Here is a 21,583-nt window from a genome sequence, read left to right on the forward strand (position 1 = left end):
AAGCAGAAAAAACAAGTTCATCTCTTCTGCAACTGATATCAGCTTAACATTTAGTTTCTTTAGTGACTGATTTTCATAACTTTTAAAAGCTAATTATTTTGTTCATAGTAAATTTCATTGCATCAGCACTTAAAAAAACTGAGTGCAAAGAAAAGTTTAATTCATTCAAATGTGTGTGTATATGTGTATATATATATATGGAATACATTGTTCAGGTTACAGCTTTAAAAACATAATCAAAGGTTATCATGGTAGTGGTGAAATACTGTTTAGCTGGATGGCTTGAACCAATACTAAATAAGAGGTATCATTGTTATGTCTTCTAAATAATCCTGTATGGTCCTTCACAAGGCAAGAAAAATGAATGAATGAGTTAAAATGCTTATGTATGGACTCAAAAAACATGCAAAATGCATAAATCACATACAGAAGAGAATTTAAAATTCATTGTCCAAAATTATTTTTAAAAATACTTTTCTATAAAATTAGATTCCAGAAAATATGTGATGAACTCAAATTTTGAATTTGATTAAGCAAGAGTTATAATTTGTGAAAAAGGCATGGGGTGTCTTCCAAATATTAGGATATAAAGATTCCAAAATTAGGAATGCCTGAGCTCTCATCTAGACCAGATTCAGCATTAATAAATGCATAAATCTTTATTTGCCTTGAGTTTTGAGCACTTGAAGATTTGTTAACTGTTATGTATTACTAATTCATGGAATCCATAATGGTTAAATATATTTAAGTGGAGGATAAGAGTGGATCAAAAACAGTAGGATTGCAGAAAGAATTAACCTATGTCTTTCTTTTTTCTCTTTTCTTTCCTTTTCTTTCCTTTTTTGACATATAAGACTATTTTTGAGGAGCTTTTTTTCTTCAGTGCTGCAGTAAAATTGTATAGCTGTTAATCATCATGACTCCTACAGGTCTTTTCTTTAGGGAATTCTGTAAATTTGGAGACATAGGCAGCTTATAAAATTTGAGGATGCATTTGCTATATATGTGTCTTGCATTTGGCCAAGTTGTATTTAAATAACCTACTTCCAGCATTAATAAAACATCATAGTGAAATCTGTTTAAAATAGTTGAAATAGTTTGAAATTAAATACTGATTAAGGTGTTGTTAAGCACCTGTGAAAGCATTTCTGCTCCTTCCTGGTACCACAGCATTTACTTGAGCATTTAAAAGCTCTGAGATGGACTCCAGTTTTCAAGGGTTGGAAAATGAAAAGTAAAATTTCTTGGAATTCCCAGCCATTCAAAGCCTGGAAATATAATTTCCTAGATTATTTTGGGATTTATTTAACATATATGATGCTGTGTCTAGCAAGTCAAAGCACAGTGAGATGCTTTAAACGATCGATAAGTTACCAAACTTGGGCAGAAGAGTTGTCACTTTTTAGTAGATACTTGTAATTATTTCTTTATGTCTGATTCACTAAATCTTGCTGCTCCATGGCCAGAGCCAGCTCCATCTATTTCTCTCTCTCTCCAGCTATGGGAGCATCAGGATGCATGAGGGGTTCACCATTTACTTTGCTGGAAACTTTGTAAAGAGGAATATTAGATATAATAAATATATTAAAACCAATAGTGGGTGTATTGCAGCCCATCCTCTCTTGGCAGCTGAAGGCTGCTTTTTGCTCCATTCCTTTCAGTTCACAGGGAGAAAAGAAAACTTTAATTTAAATTACATTTATGTGATAGAATGTCACCAGTGCAACTGGTTACTCTTGGTCAGGGTGCTGGTAGCAGTCCAATTGGAATGGTGGCTGCAGTCCTCCTGGAGTGGCAGATGTGAGTCTGTTGAAGCAGTGATCCTGCAGAAGGGTGTAGTCTTCCTCTGAAGATCCAGTGGTGGTGTAGATAGGCCTGGTCTTCCTCTGGGAATCCAGTGGGAAAGAGCTGCTCCTCTGGGAATCCAGTGGGAAAAGCTGCTTGTGGTCTTCCAAATCTCAGATTATATCCAGGTGGGAATGCTTGGCTCCTCCCCCTGGGCAGAGCTTCTCACAATGGGATGATGTAATTTTATCCATCATGCAGTGACACTCAATGGCCCATTAACAGCATATGTCTCCCCAGAGGGAGAATTGGTTGTGGAAGAGATAAAGAAAATTGCTTAATTAACAGAAGATAACTGCCACACCTCTAGCAGATAGGAATGGAATACCCCTAAGAATTTCCAACCTAAGACAACTGTGCAAAGGTCCCTTAACTGCTTTTTTGTATGAGTTACAACTAGAGGTGGATATTTATACCTTTACCTTCTCTGAGGTACAGGACTAAGTTTTGTGTACTGCTGGGTGCAGCTGACAAGAAGGGCTGTTCTGGTTCTCTGACTGCAGGTATTTTTCAGGTTCACATTTGCCTACTAAAATACTGAGTTGCATAACTCACTTTATTTTGACTTACTGTTTGTGCTTTTGTTTTTTCCTTTTTTAAAGTCTAGCCATTTTGCACTTTGCTGCTTTAGAAAGAGTTGAGCTATTTTCTGTAAAAACCAAATGAGTTTCAACTCTCTTACAATGTATTTTCTCGTGTATTACAAGGACATAGATAAAATATTGTGAGCAGGACAGTATTCATTAGTTTCATTCATTTATTTTTCTTCTTGGTTTCACAGAGTTGAAACCTACCATTTTTCAGACCATGAAAATTCTATTTTCTAAGGCTATTCAGAGAAGAGGTGATTTAAACTTGGTGCATTTAAGTAGAGGCTGTTACTGTTTGAAACAGAGTCTTAACACTAAGAAGAAAATTCATGTTCAAAGACATCAGATTGTGTTACATTATGATACCCTTGTAACTAATGATACTTAAAATTTTGTTTGTATTTTGAATATCTTTTTCACCGTCTGAAAATAGAAGAGGATTTGAGTAAATCTAAATAAATAAATTCTTCTCAATGGTCTCTTGAGTCCTGAATCAAATTGGTACTTACTTATTGGTATCTACTACTCAGGTAGTAGAATATAAGCCACTTTTCAATCATGTCTCTTTTTGCTTCTACATCCCTTTTTCCACTGACTGTAATTTTCATTATCAGTAGTAGAGTAGGGAGTATTTCCTTTTGAAGTGAGCCTTGCAAATGCTAATTTCAGATGCTGTTCTGAGATTCTCCTAAGAGTTTTTCCAGTCTTCCCTTTTGTGGGGAGGTAAATACTTAGAGAAGTTCATTTTCAAAACAGTTCATTTTTTAAATTGAGCTCTACTTTAGATTTTTACTTATCAGCTCTTTTTTATTATTTTTTAACTCTAAAAAATACCAAAACTCCTTGAAATTGTTAATAAACATTCTTAGTGTTACTACAGCTTCAAATGTGAATTTCTGTTCTTTTATCTTGTATCTAAGATGTATTGTTGTAGGGCCAGAGCAAATCCTAGTCACTGGAAGACTCACTGTCCTTTCCCTTGACACAAAGTAAAGAGGTTTTGTTGAGGTCTTTTTCTGTTTTGGAAAGTTGTTTTATTAAGAAATACCTGAGATAAAGGTAGCCTGGCATAAAAACCTAGCCTAGAAATGGCTATCACTTTAAATATTTCTAATAGTTGCCCATTGCATATTTCTCAGTTCATTGTAGGGGGCTTTCTCTTCTGAATGGTGGTGGCAGTTGTTATGAGACAAAAAGACTTCTATACAGGAAAAGGTTGGTTGGTTGGTTGGTTGGTTGGTTGGTTTTTATAGAAGCACTAATAGACCTAAAAAGTGCATTAATGCTGACTCTAGTACTGACTAAAAATGTACACTATATTTGAGGAGGGCATCCTGGGTTCTGGTCTCTGGATTTATACAAAACTGCTTTTGGAGCACCATCCTCGTCACACATAGAGGAGAATATGTGAATTTGGACACCCTCAGACTCACAACTTCTGATTTCTGCTGGCTGTAGTTGGGAGCTAGGTGCTTCATCTCTCAAAGTTGGCCTGACCAAGAAATATTTTCAAACATTAAAGTTGTGGGTTCTGAGAATCTGAAGGTTAAAGAGGAGAAAACTGCTCAGTGACTTTAATACATTTCAAGGATGTGAAAGGAGCTATTTTGAGTCTTGGTTCTCGATACCTAAAGGTGTGGTAGGTGTCTGGGTACATTGCATTAAACTTTCAATAAATTAGAAGATAATTTTCTTACAGATTGGCACAAATAAAAGAATATTATCCAGAAAATACTTTCTGTTCATTAAAAGTACGTTGTGCTTTTTTTACTTTGTTTTCCAACGATTCCACTTAAACCATTTGCACTGTATTGACCTGCTCTGAGCCTTGAGGGAGAGTGTTAAAGTCTGTAACGTGAACCCACAGAGGTGTCAAATATTAACAAGTGTTCTCTGCCCTGCTGATGCTGAGTTGATCCACCTCAGGCGTCAAGAAACTGAGAGAGCTAATTTGTAATTGTTGCCTTTCCTGTTCTCTCAGATGGTTGGGTAAGCAGATTGAAATGTCTGTCCTCTAGCTATTTGTCTTTATATAGGAACTCCCATCACCCTCATCTTCGCAGTAGCAGGATCCCACCCAGTAGCATACTAACCAATGTGACTAACATCTGTCTCCTGGGGTGCGTTGTTTCTCTTATCCTGTCCCCTGAAGCAAGATTGTGTATTTAGCTATATGATGTTAAATATATCACTGTCATCTGCAGGGATATGTTTTTAGCTGTACTTTTTGCTATGAGTTCATGCTAATGCAGACAAGTCAAAATGGTGCACTACCACCTAAAATGGAAGATGATGGGGTTTGTGTGGACTCCAGATTCTGAGAGAGGCCATTTCCAGACTGAAAATGGACACCCCCTTCTGCCCTAAAAGTCTTTACTTTACTACAGCTGACAGAGTGAAATCACTATGCAGAGTCCTGTCCATCCTTCAGGACTTAAAGCACCACAGGGATGAAACCTCCCACCTGGAATCCACACTTACCCTCACTGCTGGGTAGCCCAGAGGAACAGGCAGATTTAATATGCTTGACCTAAGTAAACAACTGAATGCTTCCTCCATAGAATGTTTTCTTGAATTTAGGAATGCCAGTGAAGTCTTATTCAATACCACTGGGGAGTTTAATTAGCAGAAATAAGGAAGTACCAAACTTACTGTACTTAAGGTGATTATGATAGTGTACTAGAGTGATTGCTTATTGGATTGCTGTTATTTTGGAGCTGCCTCATGCTGTCCCTTCTCCCCCAACCTGATTAAATTTTGCATAGCTAGTGGGAGGAAAAATTGCCTTTTGCTGTAATTAATATCGAGTCAAAGTTTTTTAAGTTCACTATTTCTTTTAGCATTTCCCTTAACAGCAAGGTTTTGTTTAGACAATCAAATGTTTCATTGCAATTTAACTACAAATACTGGCTTCCAAAAATCACAGAGAAAAAAAAATAGTTTCCATGCAGCATTTCTTACCTACTCTGTTGTCTTGTCATATGAAAAGAGCGTATCAAAAGTCATCCCTTGGATTATATCTTTATTTATTTATTGTGTGGTTCCTGAGCATTCTTTGGTTCAGAGACAGCTACAATGGATCACAGTTGCCCATCACTCTCTCAGTGGAAAATTCAGGCATTAGATGAGCTGAACCACCTTCTGAAGTCACTTGAGTCTTTCTGTCTTAGGTGACCTGCTCATCAGTCTGAGCTCTTCAGTGAGAACCTTAAGTTAGATGGGAGGAACCTGTACTAAATTGTTGGTTAATTTGCCACAGAAAAGCATGTCTTTAAAAGGAGTAAGATGCTCAGTGAAAGTAAAGGGGCTTACTCTGCATTATTTTTAAAAGTCATATGCCATTACTTGCTTGACAGATACTGTTTCTCATAGATTGCTGTGCTTTGTTTTGTTGTTTTGCATTTTTTCAATAGACTGAATAATAAGATTTTATCACATCACCATTCTTAATAGTGTAGAACAGTCAGTATCTTTGACCTGCCATTTGTTCATTTCACCTGTAGGTATTTATAGAACCATTTATGTAACAAAACTGCTCAGAAATGCTTGGTTTTATTATTCATTCATCAGTATTCCACACAGATCCCACTGAGGCACTGTGGTTTGGACAATGCACCACAGTTTACCAGTGAATAAGCTGAGTTCTTAAATGAGGGACTGATTACTTTATTCTTGCAATGTACAGGTTGCTCTTCACGATTCTCAATTCTCTTCGGTCAGCTCTGTGTTTCACATTATCGTGGGCAAACATGACATGCCCATGTTGATGCAATTTATTTTTACAGCTTGATAATATGCTTTGATTTATCACTCTCCTAAGCTGTGGTGTTCTGTTTCCCCCTTAGGGATACGATGATGGATATGGGGGTGAATATGATGATCCAAGCTATGAGGCATATGATAATAGTTATGCCACCCAAACACAAAGGTAAGCATTTGTGCTTTTACATTATTTCGCCAAAGTACACTTTTTTATCTTAGTTTTTCATGTAAATTTCCTGGTTTATTTTCCACATTAAATTTTACAAATCCCTGAGTACTTTTGAAGTAAAAAGTAATAATGACAGTCCAAATCCATATACAGAGATTCAGATGACATAAAAATGTAAGCAGCCATGCTTTTAAAATTGGTGCAAATTAAGTGTATTTTTTTCACAAGTGATTACATAATTTTCTTATTTGATGTTATTCTGAACTTATTTGTCCCCTTTTTCTTTATCCTTTACTGATCATAAGTTGTGAAGGATATCTCATACTTATGGCTTTTACAATGTTTTGAAAAAAAACAGAAGGAAATTCAAAAAATATTTGTGATGGTAACCTGTTTCTGGTTGGCGTCCACCATCAAGGTAAACTATAGAGGGGAATTACATGCCAGAAGTAAGGCTGAAGCTATCTGTTTTCAACCAGTTATTTTCTAAGCAACTCTCAGAATTTATAAGTTTGGAAACTTATTTTTGTCCTTGTGATGTGGAATAACACGAAAAGGCTACATTCATATCTTATATTGATTTGTGTGAATAAGATGAGGCAACAAAAATTATCCCTTTTTTATATACATACACCTCACACATTCATCCACTAATTGGACAACCAGTGCATGTTTATTAAATATGGAATGGCATCTTTTTCACATTTAAGCTAAAGGATAACAGGGTTTTTCAGCCAGTTATTCAGGAAGTGGTCTTATGCACTGCTGAAAGTACGTGTAAGATTGTGGAAAGGCAAATGAAACTTTAACAAGTAAAGACCCAGATTTTAACTAAGTTAGTGTGTTTCTCACTGAGCAAGAAAGTGATGTATACATACTGTGTTCTACACTCCCAAGGCCAGAGGACCTTAAACTTGCTTTTCTGTTTAGCCATCTTTTTCACTGAATGCTTTGCTGATGTAAATGCCTGTCAGAATTATGTTCAGCTTCAGAACTGCTGTAGTGAGTGATACTTCAGTGGATAAAAAATACTTTATAAGTATTTTTATATCCAGTGAAGTATATTTAAAAGGATTTGTCACACCTAAATGTGAACCCCATCAAGTATGCTTTAACACTTTCAAGTAATTATACTTTACTAGCTGCACCCGTCATGTCATTATGGAGGTAGGTATTCTTGTTGTCAAATGTACTTCAACTTTTTTTAAAACAATTCAGTTCCTTTTTTGCTACAAGAGTGAATTGTCACAGGAGATATTGCCTCTGATGTAAAAACAATAATTAGTTGGAAATATCTTGATATGACATTGCTTTATAACACCTGAATTAACCTGTAATTTCTTTGCAAGTTGATGTCCCAGGCAACTAAATAACAAATATATCAACTTTATGAGGAGTGTATTATAATGCAGCTAGAACTAGTAGTGATAATTTGGTACAACAGAGAAAATTTATAGTCACATAATTTAGTCAATTAAACAGCTAATAAGTTTAGTCATCAGATATGTTTTCTACTAATTGGAGAAATTACCTACCTTCAGGATACCTAATCTGTTTAAAAACTGCAACTGAAATATTTCCTTTTGAAATATATGACAAGACATTTGGTCATACTTACCCATGTTGAGTGGCACTTAATGCCTCAAGTAGCCTATTGATTTCAAAGAGAGCACTTTCAGAGCTCCATGCTTCTTGTTTCAAAGATTTAAAGAACAAATGGACTATTAAATACACAATTTGCATTTCTGCACCTTATTGGCCATTTAGCTTCATAGAAATACCTGCTTACTGAGCAAAAAATAAAAATAATACAATACAATGAAGTAGCGTACCCAAAATATTTGGTTAGATGCGTGTTTCAAAATGTTTTCTCCAAGTCTCAGATCTTGCTTATTAGTATAGTCCAGTCATATGAGTCATACCATGTGCACACCTAACAAAGAAGTAGTACTGATCCAAAGTACTTGCTCGTCTCATCTGGTGTGTCATTTAAGGGAAAAAAATTAACAAAAACTTGACAACAATGTCTGTGCTCAGCCAGGAAATTATCATTGCTTCCCTCTGCAGGGAATGACTGAAATTCTAAAGCATGAGATGAGAAGCAATTGTAGTTAGTGGCTTAATGCAGAGTACCAAGATTTCTGTTCATGTTAAGGGCAGAGTTTCCCATTTGCTTTTTACGGCTTATTAGGGATTCAGTGTGGAATTTCTTAGAGTGGTACATACTTTTGTCTGACTGTCTGTCTTGGCCAAGCCTTATTCTCTTCACTGCTTCAAAAAGAACATGTTGGGATGTAGGGTCATGAGCAGACAGGGTGGATGGTCTGAGCTCAGGCTGACTTCAGTGTGGTTTAGAACAGAGCTCATAGTAAATTCTCCTTGTTCCCCTGCTCACCCCATGCACAGAGTAAAGACAGAGTTTGGGCAGCCTGCCATCACCACCCCTGTTACCCCTGCCTTTGTCTTCCATACCTTGTATCTACTTCCCACTTGCCAGTTTTTCTGCCCATACAGGGACCCTTAGTCCTTTGTTGTCCAAGAGATCTGATTTAGAATTTTGCAAATGAAGCTCTGCCAACAGCAGAGAAAACAAGCACAGTATCGACATGCACAGTGCTGCAACATAGGATTATGGTTTAGTAGAAGGAGCGTCACAATTACCAATCCCCAAGACCATTCAGATGATATAGTTCAGTGAAAAATTATCTAAAAATTTGTACTAAAAGTCAGGGATGGTGTTGCAGGTCCAACAATACACTTGGTATAAGTCTTTCTCTAATGGACTTCTCTAATGGACCTCTCCAGACAGAAAGCTCTGTCTGTCCTTCATGACAGCAGTCTGATTTTTAGGCTGAAACTGGGGGGATGGGGTCACCTGTGGAAGAGGTTGTGACAGAATCTCAGAATCAGGCTGGAATGAAACCCACAGTAAGTCTGCGTGTCTGAACAAGCTAAGAGGAGTCTCAAGCACCCTTAGAAATGGAATGAAGAAACAACTTGGAGAAAGAGAAAAGCAGGACTCTCACTATGGTAAGTGCCACCTGCACCTTATTAAGATGGGGTGGCTTATTTTAGAAATAAGAGAATTATGGGTTATGACAGTCTTTATTGCATGCCGGTATGTCTTGCTTTAAATAGCAGAAGATGTATTTGTAAAGCCTCTTTTCCCCTCCTTATATTCCTGTCCCATAATGACAACTCAGAACACAAGGTGGAACCCCAGGACAGATTTAAATGAACTGTCTGTCCTTCCCAAATGAGTCTGTAAGCATTATTTGCAGGATTCTATGGAAGACTACACATTTTCCGAGGACATTTAGAAACCCTACTCATTTTAGGAATTTTTTCATACCGATGTCAAAATACAGTTTTTAAGGTAATTACAATGAATGCTTCGTCAAATACCAAAAACAGCAAGGAAACAGCCATATCAGTGGGTAGGAGAAGACACCATATCTGACATACTTCCCATGGGCAATAATGCATGGTAATTTGAGTTTCTCTATGACCTTTGTTTCCTCTCTCTTCCCCTCCCTTCCATATAATGTGAAGATGGCTCTCATTGATAAGAATATCTGACTGTCCAGACACACCAAGAGATATTCAGTAGTTGTTAAGTTCATACACTATTCTCTCTGTACTTGAAAGTAAGACAGAGGACATTCAAAACATTTCTGCCAGCTAGATCTACCTCCCAAACCTCTAGTCTGGCAACTTCATTGAAAAAAATATAGACACAATATACAAAATGGTAGAAGTGTTAATTTCCAACTCAGCTGTAACACAGAAAATGTAGGAGAATCGTATTAGCTTTCAAAAATGTAATGCACATTTTGATTTTCTTACCAGGAACTTTTAAGTCTATTGATCTGTCACCACTGTTCAGGATTAATGGGCTGAGATCACTAGATCACCAGAAGAAAAGGATGCTAAGTTTTGTGAGGAGATGTGGAAGATCAGCCTGGTTACTCAGAGGTCGCTGGGCATCAGACTGTCTCATGTGCAAAGTGGGCAGACCTCTCAGCCAAGACCAACAGAATAATTTGGTGGAAATGGATCATTTGCTGATGAATCTTGATGGCCAACAGAGCCATCTTCTGCTCTGCTACCACATCTGCAGTCATCTCCACTGGCCTTTGTGCCAGCACCAACAGTTTCATTTCAAAGATACCATGTGTCACAGCCAAAAGAGAGACCAGGGAAACCTGGGACGGACTGACTGGTCGTGGGATGAACCAGGAAGGGTATATTCTCTTTAATTCACTTGTGCCTGCCTTATCCAGCCATACATAGTGTAAACAGTGATGTCCAACAGGGAGGAGCAAAGGAAGCCAAGGATTATCTGATGAAGCTTAAATTTACAGTTTGATATTATTTCCCTGTTCCACAATGCCTGGCATGAGCAGTCATCCATTGATCCATTCTGGTTTTTGTGAACAGGTAGATGGTATATTGGCAATGGCTTTCGGGTCTGGCTGCCTAGCTTTATATTCGGCCTTTTTTCTGTATGGCTTTTGTTAAAAACATAGTTCAGCAGCAAAATGAGTTGCCAGTGTGTGCAGTCTAAAGAAAGAAGGGCTGATGACTCCCACCTTAGGCTGTAAATAGGCTTGTAAATATCAGGAAACCCATAACTTACTGACAAGAAGAATAAATAATTCAGTGATAAAAGACAGATGAAAGCAGTGCACATCGTTGCTGTTACAGATTCCATCCCACAGCAGTCCAGGCCTCGTGATGGCATGTTGTCATCCTTGCTGTGACTGCTAGATGACGTAGGTAAAAAGCATTTCTCATGCCTGTCTGCACCCAGCCTCACTAATAATAATAACAGGAAGCCAATTTTAGGAACTTGAAGCAATTCTTGGCAAAATATTTACTGTTAATCTTGCAAATAAATTATGTAATGCTTTAGGCAGCAGTCCTCTGGGCAGACATTTCATGCTGGTATGCCGATCATTTTGGCCAAAGAACTTCTTTTTGGTCTGTCAAACTCACACATCAAACCCATCCTGCATCTGCTGAGGAAATAAACAAACTTTTGTTTCTGATTGGAATTGCATATTATAGGCCATGTCATCTCCAAATATCCCCTCTAAGATGTTAATGAGAGTACAGAATATAAGCTTTAACATAAAGAAAAATGGCACTAGTATATCTGGAATAAATTCTAAGTAGTTCTTGCAAGACTTGAAGACTGACAAACATTGTGTTAGATAATTGCTAAAATGGAACTATCTTAGAGGACTGAAGAAGAAGAAAAGGTGCAGTAACAGAGAAATTCAAGTTGACTGATACCTTTCACCACACAGAATTGTGTTTAATTCAGAAGATACAATAATACCTAAAGCTGTGCTGTTATGTGCACAGTCCAGTTGGGCATCTGTTTCTCAATACTAGGAACAGAAGTAAAAGGATAAAAATGCTCCCTGTGTCCACTATGCTGCTATGGAAAATAGATTCTACGACCTTATCAATGTAGTTTTATCCCAGTAACTATCTGTTTGTAGTAACACCTATCCATTCAGCCTCTAATAGGTGCTACATTCTTCTAATTACTCATACCCACAGAAAATTTCAAGAGCATATTCAGCCACTGAAGTTGAATATATGACAAGTTATTGACTTTGAAAAGAAACTGTTTTCCCTGGTTATTGTTTCTATTTCAAAGTTCATGTTATCTACTGTAAAGCTTGTGTTTATAGCTTCTTTTTTCTGCAGTGTGGGCTGCTAGTAGAGGAGCTTTAGGAATCAATTATTTCTGATCTGATATGCAGGAGTACAACATGGACCACAGTTCATTCCATGTCACTTATGTGACTTACAGTACAATCACATCAGTGCACAGCCATGCTGAAAAATTACTTAGGAAGAGTATTTTATTCAGTTGTATCTGAAAGAATTATTTGCATCAGCAGGATATATTTACATGAGCTCCAGTTCATCCTGGTTATCCTTGCTTGACCTCCAGATATCAAGGTACTGTATGTACATCTGTTTCCAAAGATGAGTTTCTCAAAGCAGTAGTGCAAGTAAAATAACAAACTAGTACACTTGTAAAGCAGTATAAGGTTCAGCTGTGTGTACATGTTCCTTGGTGAACTCTATTCAGGAGTCCCACTGTTTTCAGCTACTTGCTTTTTGAAAAATTCCAGCAGATTAGTTGTGAACTATATGTAGTTAAATGAAAGAATTTTGTCCTTAGTTTAAAAACAATGGTTAGACAAGACTGTGAATAATCATTAATTGAATTAGTAGATTATCACATAGTTAAATGTTTTAGTGATATAAGCAGAGGTTTGCAGGCTTCTGTCTCACTATCAAAATATTACTATGTAGTAAAATACATAGACACATAAATATAGTAGAGGCTGCAATAGGTAGAATAGTTACACTGATTATTTTCAAACTTAGATATTCATTATTATTTTCTCTACTACTCACTCTTTCACTTTTTAAGCACTGTGCATTGTATTTCTATTTTGTCATATTTCATTTTGGCCATGTGCTTATATCCGTCTGTCCGTAAATAAAGATTTCCCTGTATTTTATTTCCAATCTGTTGAAATCAATCAAGGCAGGAAGCCTAGAATATGACATTTTATGTATCTTCACAGCAATCTACTTATGGCATTCATCATCAGAAACTGTTTTCAAATGCCACTTCTCATTTATTTGATTCAATGAGAAAAGTTGAGTCAAATTTCACTACTCTCAACTAGAGAAAAGTTTTTCCTCTAAAACTGTCTAGGATTCCTAAAATGCTGCATCATTCCCATTGCAAATACTGTGTCTGCAGACATTTGGTATTATATGCTGAAATAGTTAGTAATAATTCTGTATCTATAGAAAATGACAGTGGAATGTAGAATAGATAACTGCCATGTGAAATTAAATGGCAGATTGGTTTGTATTTCATATTTTGCAAAAAGTTCAAAAACCAAAGTCATCTTGCAATTATGTTGGCTCTCCAATCCTATGCTTGTATAACTTTACTGCCTTCATTGCTTATAATAGTTTTAAATTCATATTTTCAGTAGCACAAAATCAAACATACAAAAATGCTGGAGGCAGTTGAATCTAGTTTAACTTCAGGCATGTTGTAAGGTACTAAATAAATCCAGGAGTATGATAATGGTGATATTATCCTCTGTTAAAAATATCGTATACAATCAAAATTGAGCTTCTAGAAAATGGGAGACTTTATCCACTAAAATGCTCACCATATTATTCCATTAGTTCTAAAGAAGTATTGAGTAAAAGACTATATTTGTGATTTAAGACTGAATCTTGTAAGTTCCTATATTCAAAAGATTTGTCATCTTCCCTATAGATACAATGCTTTATTAAGTAAGAATGTTCCAATAATTTTCAGATTCCTAGAAGGATTATTTCTTTATTCACACATTTCCACTCTGAGATATTAGTTTGTAAAAAATTCGTATATTGTAGTTCATGTGAATTCAGATCTTGCTCACCTCTCTTCCAGGCAGAAGGATAATGCTGTGTGTAAACAGCTTTTCTTTCATGGCCAACTGTGTGTTAAATCATTCTGGCTCTCTCCCTCGTGTAGGAGGGAGAAGCTTTACAAACAGAATCTTACATAAAACAACTGCAGTAACATTAGACTGCATCCTGTTAGCACAGGAACTGAATATTTGATTGTACCACTTATTGATGTTGGAAGTTGGAAACGCCAGAGATTACTGAACAGAAATTATACAGGGAAAGAACGAGATAATTTTAGACTAAGAGTACACAGGATCCATTTGAGGATATGAAGAAGACACTTTCTAAAATATTAAATCCCACTTCTAAAATATTAAATCCCACTTCTAGGGGTCCTTGTGAGCTATCCTGGGCATTAGCTTGACTCAAGAATCTTGTCTAAAGGTAATTCTCACTGGAATATATCTCTAAGGAGTGATAAAGGTTCATTTATCTGTACCCATATATAGATGCTTATTGCAAACTGTCAAAGGCTGGGAATGCCTCCTCAGAGATTTCCAATCCCAAAGCACAATATTGGTTCACTCTCACATTGTTGATCTCTACAACACAAAGATGGAAGTATCTCAAATTATTTTTACTTCTTCAAAGACTAGTGTACAAGTTTTTAGCCTATTTCATTATGAGTCTGAACTGTGGAACTTCATCAGCTGAATCTCTAGTTTGAATCAATTTATGTATTTCACAAAAGAAGCCTAATCATTATCTAATGGCAGAGTTATAGCTCCAGTGATTTATCCAAAGCCTCTAAATTGGCCAGCTTCTTCCCAAACGCTCCCCAATAAAATACTCTCATACTAACATATTCTCTCCCACTGAAAAAGTACCATTAGTGAAGAAAAAACTGTTTTTACAGGAAAATATTATCTGCTAAATCTAAATTAACCAGTCTTACTCAAAGAGTTTTCATTTCTTAGGATCTTTTAGGATAGACTGCAGAACACACTTCTGTACAGATTCACTCGTTAGAGATGTTTAAAGAACATAAACTCTTTCTTGTACCTTTAGAGGTAGTACCTTCTAGTACCTTTCTTGTACCTTTAGAGAGCTCATTGTATGTCTGCAACCACATTTGAGAATAAAAGCTTAGATGCGTCCTTCCCCCAAAAAAATCTGAAGGACAAAAAGAGAGAAAGGAAGAACAAAAAAAAACACACACAACCAAAGAGCACAAGGGAACAAGAAGTACTTCTGTTCTTCAGTTCTTGCAGTGTTCGGATGCCTTGAATTACTGCAGCTGTAAGAGCAGCCAGGGAGCCAGATGGTAATATTGATAACCCGGGGTCTCTTGCCAGCAGCTTCCTGCAGGTGCAGGAAGAGATTGGTCAAAGGCTAATGCAGTCTATTCATTAATGTCATGTTTTCCTGTACCTAACCCCAGTGACCTCTGAGTGGTGAGCATCACGCTTCCCTTGGGTAGCTTGTTGACCCAAGAGTCAGGCTTTTGTGGCTTCAATCTTTACACTTTTGTTTGTGGTTCTCAGCCTAAACCACTTTAAAGTGCTATTCTCTACAGGCTTTTGAGCAAGCTGTGTGGCTTCCCATGGGTGTTGACACAGTCAAACTGGAATTCATTTTTTTGTACTAATACCAATTTGAAAAAGTCCCAGTTAATGAAAGGTTAAAAGTCTTCGTTGGCTTTAAAGGTTGCCGTTTAGATACAGTCTCTGTATTTGAGCCTTCATCATACCAGAGGAACCCTAGATAATACAGCTTGGAATGCACTAAATTACTCTTATCTCTCAAAAACAAGCATCTTGTGCTGGTTTGGGTTTGGGTATTTTTTGGAAACTGATCCAGCTTTGTCAGCATGAGGAGAGAGAACAGATCATGGAAACTTTGATTTCAAATCATTAAAATGAACGTGTTCAAAAATATTAGCCAAAATGAAAAGTTAAAAACAATAAGCATAAATAGGTAAAAGATTATGAAGATTTCCAGTGTAAATAGAAATTAGGACAGGGTCATATATCTGTGTTGTAAATATTTCTTATAGAGAAAAATAACATCAGAGTTTCTTATATACAAACCAAATTAAACTACTTCTAGAATACATACTCCTGTGTATATAAATTTTTCCATGAGTGCTACCTGTAGAAGGTTCCCAAAGTGTAAGTCATAGTACATCAAGACCTCTATGTTTCAGAAATATGGTGTTAAAGTATAGTGAAGTAAAAGCTGAAAAGTTGGTAATGAGTTAATCCTGTCTGCTTTATAAAATGTGTTGCATCCTGCCTTCAGGTGGGTGCATGTACTTTAAGTAAATTACACTTCATTTTGCTTGAAAGTAATGAATGCTAATGATAGATAATGGTGTTTTGTTTCCAATTAGCACTGCCAAGAGAATCAGTGGTTTCTAGAGCTCATGATCACTGTATTTTCCAGGAACAGTCTGAGAACTATAAAATTATATAAACAAGTATTATTTATGCTGAATGCATTTGCTGATTGCTTCCTTCTCAGCTGGCCATAATGCAAATGGAACTACCTCTCTCTGTAGTTCAGTAATTTCAAAAAAAAAGAACATCATGTTTGTAAAGCCTTAATCTATCACATATTTTTTATAAATATCACCCATTGTTTATTTTTCTGTAAAACAGAGGAAAATGTCTACAACTAAATGCATATAATAGATTATAGTGACTATTCAGAGAGGTTTGAAATAAAGCAGATGAATGGATAAGCAGTCTAGTCCACAAAATATGAGTTTAAGTCTGGTATTTCATGGTAAGAAGTAAGTTTTATTCACTTACATATTCTTCAAAACACTTTTCAATGAATTGGCAAGGAATTTGAAATGCCATTTTGGCTCAAATCTATGAAAAAGATGTTATATTCAGGGAAATAAAGTTGTAGGACTAAGATGACAATCATGTATTATGCTATGAATTATGTGTTTTCAGGAGTGTGTTAAGTATTATGCTCACAGACATCAAATACGCAGTGTGTAACAAATTACTTCCTTTTTATAGTTGTAATTCAGAATGTTTCTTATTTTATGATTTTTGTGTATGAACTTAGTATTCTGTTGATGATGTATTTAAGTTCAGAATGTTCACTGCAGGATTTTTATCTCACATCCTTATTATCTCTATGATTGTTTGTTTCTTTCTCAAATAAAAATGTACAACACCAATAATTTAGCAATGAATCTTTTACCTGCTCTTGCATGTCTTGTGTTCTGCTGGATGTTATGTTGGTGGGTAATAGCTCAAGGCCCTCATCAGCGATCACTGAAAGCAGGATTGCTGTTGATAAGTTACTGGCCTTTGGATTGGCCTCCTTCTAAAGCTGACCTTTGGAGGCAGCTGCTTTGGTTTGCAAAAACCTATCAGGAAGAAGTATTAGCATCTTATCTGCTGGCAGAAGATAGGAGTTCTTGTGTTTCTTTTAACATCACTCACTAGTCCAACACCCTCCTCTAGCCAGGAAAGCAGGCAATATGCCAAAATGCAGCTTCTAAAATTAGTTTTTCAGTCTGCCAGAGCTGGGTGGTATTTCATGTGTCTGTTCTGAACAGTACAAGCATTTCTTACGTCTAAGCTTTGTAGCTATGACTGGATAAATGATTTAACCCTGATGCTACAGTGCTTTACTTCGCCTTACATAATCCTGTAATTTCATTTAATTGGCTACTAAAATAGTTGCAAAACAGAACAGAATTAATATTGTGTTCTACAAATAAAAGATGTATTCTTCCTGTTTGTTTGTTGCACTATTTCAATAGGAGGATTTGTATATTTAGATAATTCGTTTTCAAGCAGCTGGATGGTTTCCATTGTCTGGGAAGTCTTGATAGTGCTTGTGTCCTATACAGCTCGATTGGCATTGGGAAAAGTCTTCATTGAAGTGTTAACTTAATTTCATTCATATTATTCTTATGTTCACTTTCTGCAACTGCTTTAAGCAAATGAATTTCATCTCTCCGAGATACTGATGTCATTGTAATTCACTCACATGAATGACTTCTGACTAAACTACTGAATTAATGCGCACAATTATAGTTTCATTTTCAGTTAAAAAAAAAAAACAACCAAAAACCAAAACCAAATCAATGAATATTTATAGCCAAAAACTGAGAGCTATCCCTAGCCGTTCAGGGAATGACATGACCCAAGCCAAAACAGCTTGGCTGTCAGTTATCAGATACACGAAGTCAGCGTTTTTGAGTGAGATAGAGAACATGAATCATTCTCAGAAATTATTCCAGTAATAGTTATGGATATCTATTAAGTTCAAGAAATTAAAAATCTGATTACAGGCTGTTTGTGAGCAAAATTAAAATTAGGTTAAGAAAATAATTGTTACAGATTGCTTGTTTATCTCTATTGCACTTCTGAAATATTTCTACTTGCCATCCACTGTCAACCAAGCTTCTCTCTCAAGTGTAAACTAATATTTTTATAACAATAATCCAATATGGAAAATGGCCTGAGCAATAATGTTATAATAATTATAGCAATATTGAGCTTCTTGCCTGCTTCTGTTCATTTTGCAAGAGTATCTCATGCAGTGTCCAGGGAAAAGAAGCAGAAGTAACAACAACTGAAAACTATGAAAAGAGAAAATGTTATATTTTCTGTTGGGTTCACTGCAGATTGAAGAAATACCATCTAGTGTAGTTCATGAAGTTTGCAGGTTTTTCTGGGCAAGTACTGATTCTTGTATGCTTACCTGTTATCTGAGAACAGAAGTAGCCTGATCTTGAATTTGGTACCAGGTACCAAAAACACAATGCAAACTATAAATAATAATAGTAGTGAAGCAAAAATGTGAATAATTTCCTTTCCATTTAATTATGTCTCAGCGGGTGAATTTTCTGGATCCCCACTCTATGTAATAGCTGGGAATTGCTGATTATCAGAATGTAACTATTATCTGAAATATTTTGATAACATGTTAATATGACTATACATAATTTTTGAAAACAGTGAAAAAGTGAGTTTGGGACTGTTAAGTGTGATTTTGCACTCATAGACCCTTGTTCATTTCAATTTGTGTTTCATTGATCACTGTATAAAACTTTCCATGGGTGTCCAATAACTATGTAAAGAAAAAGACTGTGGAGGATCAAATTTCTCTCTACAGGCAGTGGGAACATGCTTGTTTTGGAAACCTGTCAGTGTTTTTGGCAAAGTGGTTTACAGATTCAACACCATCCAATACAGTCTTCTTTATGAAAACAAACCACGCTGAGTTTGGTAATGCATAAATGTTTAGAATTACAGATAAATGAGGATGAAGCCCCTTTTGTTGGTTTAACAACAGTGAATGATACAGTGGTCTTTTTTCAGCCCTCATTTTTGCAGATAGAATTTCTCTCAGTCTTTGTCACATCTCCAGGTTTACATATTTAGAATCAAATTTGGTTTTTTATGCTGAGTAGATAAGAAATGTTATATACTGTACAATAGCTTTTATTGTCACTGATACATTTCATATCTTGAAATTTCATATCACTGATATCTTTCATATCTTTAAATATTCCCTATGCCTGAAACTAGCTGGACTATGCTATCATGTCACAGTGTTGAAATGGCTTTTATTTTGTGAGCTGTGTTTCTGTTTTGAGTTGGTTACCCATGATAATAGTGACATGGCTATCTGAATCTGTTACAGTGTGCCTGAATATTACGACTATGGTCACGGAACAAGTGAAGAGGCTTATGACAGCTACGGTAAGGTCTCTTCTGTCTTCTGCAAATGTGTGAAATCAAAGGAAAATACCTGTCACTGGCAATTCAGAAATTACTTCCTTACACTTTTCTTTTTTTCTTTCATTTTACAAAGACCAAAAAAAAAAGATTTCTGTAACTTTATGGTGAGTTTTGCCATAGGACCAGAAAATTGGATTGATGAATTTCAATCAAAATTACAAAGCCAGTTATTCACAGTCACAGGTCAGTTTAACAGCAACACAAAAGTTTCTATTGCTGTTTGAATATTTTTCACAGTGTTAAATTTCAGTCTGCTTGATTTGCCAACAATACTATGCATCTTCTGTTGTCATGTGCATCATTTCAACAGCAAGGCTTGTGAGATTTAGAAATATAGACTTAATCAAAGTGGAAAGAAGGAGAGGGTGCTGTATCACCATGGGAACCACTCCTGCACCAAGATAAAGGAGCATCTCATGCCACGCTAGGTAGTATGAGTAGAGGGAGGGCTGTAGTCTTTGCACTTCCCCACTGAGTCTGTGTCTGAGCTGGAGCAGTTCCACCTCATGGGTATGGAGGGCTTAAAAGGAAGAGAAGTGAAAGGAAGAGATGCTACCATGAGCACAAATCATTTTCCAGATCTGTTGTTTGCTATTAGTGGTATATTTCAATAACTGGAGTCTAGCCCATGTTTTTCTATTCATAATTATCAGTACATTCTATCAGGTGGCACAGTGAATCTCACTCAGAGATTTTCACTGAAATAACAAGTCAGCTTAAAGAGTAACCCTAATATGCATCAGAGCTTTCATACCTGATTTACTGCTTCTGAAGTATCCTAAGTCTACATAGTGACTTCCACAGCATTGTGAAAATGAGAGCTGATGGAAATGATGCTGCAAATGAAAGTTACACTAAGGGGTTATATAAGGGTTGCTGCTTGACATAAATAATTTTATTCATGCAGCTGTGAAGCAAATGTCACTAATGCTAACTTGCAGTTTCCTTTGTATTGGTACAGAAATAGACATTAGTGAGATGTTGTCAAAACGATTGCATTGCATAATCAGAAATAACTTATTTTTTTATACAATCAGTTCTCACAATATATTTGGATGATAGAATGTGCAGTCAAGCACATTTTCAATGCTAGGCAAGTAATAATAATAGCTTATCCATATCAGTGTGAGTGGTTCAGTTACCCTTTGTTTTGCTTCCTTTTTGCACATACATTTTTAATAGCTGTAGTGGAAGATCCTTCCTCCCATCTACAGATCCCCTCTCCACTGCTGTCCTGAATGCACTGCTAAGCTTTTAGGCAATGCAGAAAAGAATAGTCTGAGCTCAGCAGTAAGAATTACTCACTGTTTAACTTTTAATTACACTCTACCATGCTGAATCTCCATGTGTTGGGCAAGACATTTAAAGTAGTGTCACTTTCCTTCCAATCCCTCATTTGTAAAACTAGAAGAATATTACTTGTTTTCCCAGCAGGGATTTTGAATGGACTAATTAGCTAAGGCTTACAAAGTGTTCACAGAGTGGCATCATGACTAAGTTTATGCTCTGCATGAAGCTCCTTTTTTGTTTTCCATTCAGCAGCTGAAACAAACCCAATATGCCTGGGTTTCCTTTGCTAGACTTAAAATACATGACTCATAACTGTAGACTTGCTTTGATTTTTGCTTGAACTATTTCTGAGTTGGCATTTGCATACAAAGATCTGAGTGTTATCAATAACCTGGAATAAGCTTAAAGTTGAATAATATTTCAAATTGCAACTTTGCTACTTCCTGATAGTAGATACATTTTTATATAACTGTTTACGCTACTCTTGGTTCACCTGCTGAGGAGATTAGTAAATTTGCCAATTTCATGCCCTGGAAATATGTGCAGAAACTTCTGTCATTCCCAAGTCACCACTATTTACCTGAAGAGGTAATCTGAGTACACAGAACTATAGAGCTATAGAATATATGCTTAACTTCCTCATTTTCTGAGTTCTTGCTGCATACACTGATGTTCTCTCTGTATCTGATCTATCACCCCTT

General features: G+C 36.2%; 1 protein-coding gene across 4 annotated transcripts in view; it reads left to right on the plus strand.

Moving 5' to 3' along the window:
• The window catches only part of KHDRBS2 (KH RNA binding domain containing, signal transduction associated 2), a 324,004-nt gene that overhangs the window by 273,858 nt on the left and 28,563 nt on the right, over window positions 1-21,583 (plus strand). For all 4 annotated transcript variants that reach the window (XR_004060582.1, XR_004060581.1, XR_004060583.1 and 1 more), the window contains exons 7-8: window positions 6,281-6,363; window positions 19,495-19,553. Coding sequence is in view for 1 of the 4 variants with exons in the window: in XM_030944729.1 (XP_030800589.1) it covers window positions 6,281-6,363; window positions 19,495-19,553 (142 nt within the window). In the remaining 3 variants the exon portion in view is untranslated. The remainder of the gene's footprint in view (window positions 1-6,280; window positions 6,364-19,494; window positions 19,554-21,583) is intronic.

Source organism: Camarhynchus parvulus, chromosome 3, assembly GCF_901933205.1.
Source record: "Camarhynchus parvulus chromosome 3, STF_HiC, whole genome shotgun sequence".
In the NCBI taxonomy this organism is placed as follows: Eukaryota; Metazoa; Chordata; class Aves; order Passeriformes; family Thraupidae; genus Camarhynchus; species Camarhynchus parvulus.